General features: G+C 58.2%; 1 protein-coding gene across 1 annotated transcript; it reads right to left on the bottom strand.

Annotated features, from left to right (window-relative positions):
- Positions 1-970: 970 nt before the first annotated feature.
- On the bottom strand, positions 971-4,378 carry KAZALD1 (Kazal type serine peptidase inhibitor domain 1). Its single transcript, XM_054581723.1, has 5 exons — positions 3,874-4,378; positions 2,659-2,819; positions 2,428-2,575; positions 2,148-2,242; positions 971-1,021 (listed from the first exon to the last, which is right to left on the bottom strand). Exons 1-4 carry the CDS (start codon positions 4,376-4,378, stop codon positions 2,148-2,150), a joined length of 909 nt encoding a protein of 302 aa, XP_054437698.1. The 3' UTR covers positions 971-1,021.
- Between the last annotated feature and the right edge of the window lie 1,855 nt (positions 4,379-6,233).

Below are 6,233 nucleotides of genomic sequence, written 5' to 3'. Positions count from 1 at the left end.
TTTAATAATAAATCGCGTGTCACTTTCCAGCGACATTATTAAAGCGCGTCCGCTGGAGCAGAGGCAGCGGCGGTGGGGGTGTAGAGGGCACAAGCAGGGGTTTCTCCAGTTCCAGGCTGTGGAGCCTGAACTAGTAGGAACGCGGAAGGGGAAACTGAGGCTGTAAGGAAGCTAAACTCGAACTTGCTACGAAAGCGATGGAAGAGTACGGGTTCCCCCGGGGAGTGTGTGACCCTCTAGGGTCGGGAGGAGGTTCTGGTCTGCCGGTGGGCGCAGTAGGATCGACGGGCCCGCCAGGGGGCGCCTTGGAGCCCTGCTATTCGGGAGTCCCCCGACCCCACCCCCACGACCCCTCACCACCCGCCACCCCCGCCCTCCAAAGAACAAGGCAGGGGTGGATTCCGGGGCCGCTGAGGGACCTAGACCCCTCTCCTCTTTCAGAGCCGAGCACACCTCCTCCAGGTCTGGACAGGGAACAAACAGCACGAGGCCCCCGCCACACCGCTCACATCCCTACTCCTGCTTCCGTGGTCGCCTTGGAATTCGCCCCAAGTACGTTGAGCACAGCTCCTGGAGCCGCGGGGCTCCAGCCAGGCAATGAGAGCAGTCCTCTGGTTTAACCGCCGGAGGAGCCAGGCTGTTCCGCGAGAGGGGCGGCCAAGCCCTGGGGTTGGGGTTCCAGACCACGCCCCTCTCAAGAGGCCAAGCTCCTGCGTTGGGCCCCAGAGGACAAGCTCAGACACCGAACCAACTGCGATCTTTCCTGTGGTGGCGCCAGGCTTCGGGCGTAGCCCAGGCGCGCAGAAGGCCGTCGCCATCCTACGTGGCTTCAGAATTTAAGCTTTCATCTTCTTCAATCAGTCAGTAAACACTGCGCCTTACCAGTGTCCCTTGGCTAGGTAAGGAGAGTGTAGAGAGAGATTTGGACAGCGAGAGCCCAGCTCCGTGAGGGATCCTCAGCCAGAAAGGACAGGTGACAGGTGAGGCAGTTGAAGAAACCAATTTACCATGACTCTGGGTTCTGCAGGGAAAGGATGGATTCCTAAGGGAATCCTAAGGTGTAGCCCATGCACGTAGCAAAACTTCTCCCCTCCTCCCTACCCCCTTCCCCCGTTTATGCTTTCATCCTGGGTCCTACTCACATAGACCCAATTCTCCGCTCTGTTTGGAGAGGAAACCAGAGTGAGAGAGAGGAGCAGGCAATCTATCTCTAGACCAGCCCCAGTGGAGTGCTGACTGGAGAGGGATAGCCTCCCTCCACCCAGATGGCTCCAGCCTTCCTCCCTAGAGGGCAGGATAGGCCCCAGCTCAAGCATCCTCTCCGTACATCTGGCAGGCATGTGCTTAGAGAGCAGAACACACTGCTTCTGGAAGCCAGAGTCTCACTACCATGAAATGCGGTCTTCATGCGCACATCTGCATGAACCATCTCTGCATCTGTGTGTCTCAGTTTGTTCATAAATCTTTATTGTGTGTTTATTGTGCCTAGCCCTGTGCTAGGCATTGTCCAATACAAAGTGGTATAAGATATGGAGTTTCCAAAATGACAGGAGAAATTAGACATGACCAAACGCCCATCTTACTGCACTGAACTAACCCATGATCCATTGTGCTCTCCTTAATAGCAGATGCAAGCAGTAAAGAGAACTGCAGTTAGTAAGTGCAACTGGGACTTAGGAGACAGGGAAATTTTTGGAAGGTTAGTTTTGAGAAAGGGCAAACTGAAGCAAGGCAAAGATTGGGGACTAGGAAAATAACAGCAGAAGCTATGCAGAAGGGCAGTTAGGAAGACTGGCTGAGCGGGCTGAAGAAAGGGCAGCTGGAAAGCAAAGGAGGAACCTGTTGTCTGCTCCACTCCACCTCACCCCACCCTCCTCTCAGCCTAGGGACCAGAAGGCAGCTGCTGCCTTCTTCCTAGTTGGTCCGTGCATCTCCTGCAAGGGACCCCTCTGCATCCCACTGCCCCTGTAGCCCAGTCTCTGCCTCCTTCCTTACCCTCCTCCAATTTTTGTCTCCCCTCCATGTGCCCCCTACTAAAGGCATCAAAGAAATCTGTTAAGGGGCCTTGTTTCCCCTTTCCAGATCTTTCAAGAGCAGGGATGAAAACTATCCCCACTCACCCACCCCCATGGGCCAGGGCTCCGGACCTAGTAGTAATCTTCACCCTCTTCACTCTCAGCCTCTTCCTCAGGAACCAGGAGCAGAGATGGTAGCTGGGGGATGCCTGTAGAATTCAGCTGGTCTGCAAACACATATGGGCAAAGGAGAGGTCAGAAAAGAGGGGCTATCAGCGCCCGCATATCCCAGTCCATGGGAAAGCCACACTAGCATGTGCACTCAGGTGCACATACACACATGGATACACACCAAAGGGCCCAAATCCACCACCATCCTCTCCTGCCCCCAGAACTCAGGGCTCCCCCTTACCGGGTGTGAGTACGGTTAGGCTAGCTGGGGCCTCCACCTGTCCTAGGGCATTGCGGGCCAGGCAGCGGTAGGTGCCCTCATCACTGGGACGCACAGCCTGAATCTGCAGCCAGCTAGTCACCTCAAACCTCTGGGGTCCACCCCTAAACTGTAACCAGAGGAGGAGTCAGCAGAGTGGACTCCTAGGTGGGCTCTGCACTGTCGCAGGGAAGCTCTGCTTCCTTCCCCTACCTGCACAGAGATGTGGGGGTCATCTCCAGGCAGCTGAATGTCCAAGCCGTCCTTCCTCCACTCGACGGAGGCCATGGGGTAGGCAAACACCTCACAGCCAAAGATCACATCCTTTCCCGTCACGTTCCAAATATCAAATGGGTGCAACACGATCTGGGGTTCTGGGGGGTGGAGGTGGGAAGCCTGAGAACAGGATGGTACATCCAGCCCAGCAAGGACTCCCATATATGAACCACTGTGAATATGTTCGTGGGTAAATACACCTCCATGAACACGACCTCCATTAACACGACATGTACACCAATGTGGATGCAGGTACACACAAGAGTGCAAATGCAGAATGGAGAAGTACATGAAGACATGAGGCACAAACAAACACACAGACCCACACCTCACCTTGGCAGGCACACTCTGTCCCAGAAAGCTCCGCTGTCCTCATTCCACCTTCTAGGCCCCTATCCCCTGTATTTGTAACTGACACCTCCCTCCTCCACCCTCCCCTTTTTCTAACCAGGTCCAGTTGCCAAAGGCCCAAAAAGCTGCCCCTCCCCCACCTCACTCTGGGGTTGGGACGCGTCCCAAAAGGCAAAGAGAGAGAACCTGAAACCAAATTGGAGTTCTGGGAGAAAGAGTTGGGACCCCCGGCAGGGTGTTTGTTTTCCTGGCAGCCTCAGCCCAGCAAGACCCGTCAAAGGGGCTCAGGAAGTGAAAGTTACTAAAGCCGCCAAATAAAACTTGAGGTTTGAATGGCCCTGAGCTCCCTGGAATGGGGGGAGGAGTTAGAAGAGCCCCCTTCCCCACTAATCCCTGAGCGCAGAAGAAGGGGGTTGGGTGGCGAGACTGTGTTAACAGCTTGCAGTACAAAGCAGCCCAAATGGAACTTGATTGCATCTCAAAGGAACCCAAGTCTCCCTGCCTGGGCTCCAGCGGTCTGGGGCAAAGTCTGGGAGTCTCTTCATTTTCTCAGTTTTGAGGCCAACAATTGGCTAAGCGACTGCTCTCTCAGAGTTGGTCCCTGCCAGCGGGTCTGGAGCTTTTCCAGACCCCAACCTTCGGGCGTCGGCCCCAGCGGAAGAGCAGCTAAAACGGGCTCTTAATACTGCACTCCAGGCCTCATCTTTTTCTCTCCGCTGGCCAAGAGCTAATGCCGTCGGGGGCCAGGGGCAGCAATGCCTCAAGAGAGTCCTTCAAGAGCTGTGGGTAGGAAACCCGTACCCGATTCGCAGGGCCCTGGGTGTGCCACAGTGAGGTTGGCGTCCGGCCGAGCTCGGGCCGCTTCCTGCAGACGGCAGATCTGCGAGTAGGTGCGGCCGTCGCTACCGCAGAGCGGGCGCTGTGAGCTGCAGACACACAGCGGCTCCGGCACCTCTCCGCGGCTCAGGTCGCCACCTGCGTCCAAGCGGCACTCAAGCTGCTCACCGCAGCGCCCATAGAAGTGGGCACTGGGGTCCAGGTCGCAGAGCTGGCCTTCGAGGTTGGCGCATTCCCAGCAGCAGCCGCAAGCATCGCGCACCTGGCCAGCCAGGCAACCTCGCGGCGCGGCGCACTCCTCCGGCTGGCAGGGAGCACAGCTCTCGCCCTCCGCCAGCAGCCGCAGCCAGCCGCGCCGCAGGTAATCCGGGCCTGGGGATGGCCGCGCGCCGGTCGAGTGCGGCTCCCGCACCACCAGCAGTAGCAGTAGCAGGGGCAGCGCCAAGGTAGCTGCGGGCGGCTGTGGCATGGTTAGCTGGAAGCCCTGTGAGCCCTCTGGGCATCAGCGGGTTCGTGCACCCTGCCAGGGAGGGAAGCCAGGTCAGGAGGTCAGAAGCAACCTCACTGTTACTTGTACCAAAGTTTGACTCTAGCACTGTCCCCTCCCCTGCTACCTTGGAGTCAAGTAGACCCTCAACGCTGAGGTATGGGGATCATCCAGTTATGCTGGGTGGTAACTGACTGGGTTGTTCTTGGGGAGTCAGGAAGAGGTAAGAGGAGGGGGCGATAAAGGTCAGGCACGCGCGCGCGAGCACTTGCACACGCGCGCCCCCCACCCCCCATACACCAGCACTACTGCTACACACCATCAGCTCTCAAGAGGTTTCCTGCCCTTGAGGTAGATGGGAAGGGATGACCCACGACAAGTAAAGAGTTGTTAATAAGGGTGGGAAGGGAGAGGGGTGATGCCCTGGGGTCCGGAGCGCTCACCTAGTGTCCGGGACTAAGCCCTTCAGAGCAATCGTGACTCCAGTCCGAAAAAGTAGGCAGTGGAAAGAAAGCAGAGAACAATCGGCTGGGCCCGCAAGCCACCTCTGCTCCGGCTTGAAGATCTCTGAGAGCCCACGGGCTTGGACTCAGAGAGCAGCTCCTCCGCCCCTCTCCCCGCCCCTAGACGTAGCACCCCCTCCCCCGACACCCCTATCCTCTAGTTCTGAAGCTGCCAATTTTATGCGGCTGCAGGGGACCCTCCTGGGCCACTTCCCTCAGCCTGGGCCAAAGTCGCAGTGAGAATAGAGGAGCCGTAACCGGACACCGAAGCTGGGAGAGGACCAGAGACGGGGTGGGGTGGGGTGGGGGCTGAAAGTAGGGGGTAAAGGGGTGGTTGTGAAGCTCGAATTGTTGGCTGACCAGCTATGCCCTGTCCCATCTGACTTTACAGTCCCTGGGGTAGGATCTCTGGTGCCAAGTCGGGAGCTCCTGTGGGGTAGGGCCACGCAACTTTGTCTCCTCGCAGCCCCAAACCGGCTTCCTGGGGGGTGATTGCAGGCTTGTACACCAAGCTTCCCCACCAAGGCGCCGACCCGAGACTGGGCGCTTACATCAGCCTCCCCACATCTGGCCTCCTCCTCCCTCCCCACATCCGGCAGGTGCTTTAACCGCGGCTGAGCGGGGTGATTAAAGGTCCCAGCCGACGAGTGGCCACAGCAAAAGGTGGGCGGGGCGCCTCCGGGGTCCGGATTACAGGTTATGGTTACGAGGTTTGCGAGGTTTGCAAGGCCGGAGACGCACGGTCTCGCGGCCGCCACCAGCGCCACCGTGGCACTTTGAGCTGGGGACGGGGAGGAAATTTCTGTTAGTCCGCCTGCCTCACCGGGGGTCTGCCAGGCCGCGCCCCGCCCCTCCGGCCCCAAGCGGTTTACAGAAGCCGCGCTGAAGTTTCTAGGGGGCGGAAACTGAGATTTGCAGCGGGGGAGGAGACTGTATTTAGTCGACCTCGGTCCAGGAGGGCCTGATCAGGGACGGAGCAACTTGAGCGGGGCTTTCTGACCAACCCCCAAATTCAGAGCTGGTCCTGGGCCTGGAGACCGCCCAGGGGGATCGGCTCCGCATGCGTACAGGAGGCCCGGACGACCGTTCCCGCGTGCGGTCCGGGACTCTCGCTCCGGGCCTGACCTTGTCTAACCCCTTTGATTTAGGAGTTCCCTAGCAGCGTACAGGCCTGCTTCTGGCCGGAAGGGCCTGATGAGGTGGGCGAAGACCTGTACACTGTCACCTGGTCTCTCAAACTCAGAAGAGGGACAGGCAACAAAGTTCACGCGTTGACTCGCAATTGTCGCGAGAATTAGAACAGGAAGTCTAGGAATCCAGAACAGGAAAAGCCC

Source organism: Pteronotus mesoamericanus, unplaced genomic scaffold, assembly GCF_021234165.1.
Source record: "Pteronotus mesoamericanus isolate MK-2021 breed Mesoamerican mustached bat unplaced genomic scaffold, CSHL_Meso_final contig_657, whole genome shotgun sequence".
NCBI classification, from domain to species: Eukaryota; Metazoa; Chordata; class Mammalia; order Chiroptera; family Mormoopidae; genus Pteronotus; species Pteronotus mesoamericanus.
This window is presented reverse-complemented; position numbering and strand designations above follow the sequence as displayed.

Bases quoted from the DNA above. Each gene is read 5' to 3' on its own strand.
- KAZALD1 (XM_054581723.1), bottom strand. From the start codon at position 4,378: ATGCCACAGCCGCCCGCAGCTACCTTGGCGCTGCCCCTGCTACTGCTA. The intron at 2,820-3,873 runs GTACGGGTTTCC...TCCACCCCCCAG, and splicing joins CCCAGGGCCCTGCGAATCGG to AACCCCAGATCGTGTTGCAC. The intron at 2,243-2,427 runs GTAAGGGGGAGC...ATGTGTTTGCAG, and splicing joins CCTAACCGTACTCACACCCG to ACCAGCTGAATTCTACAGGC.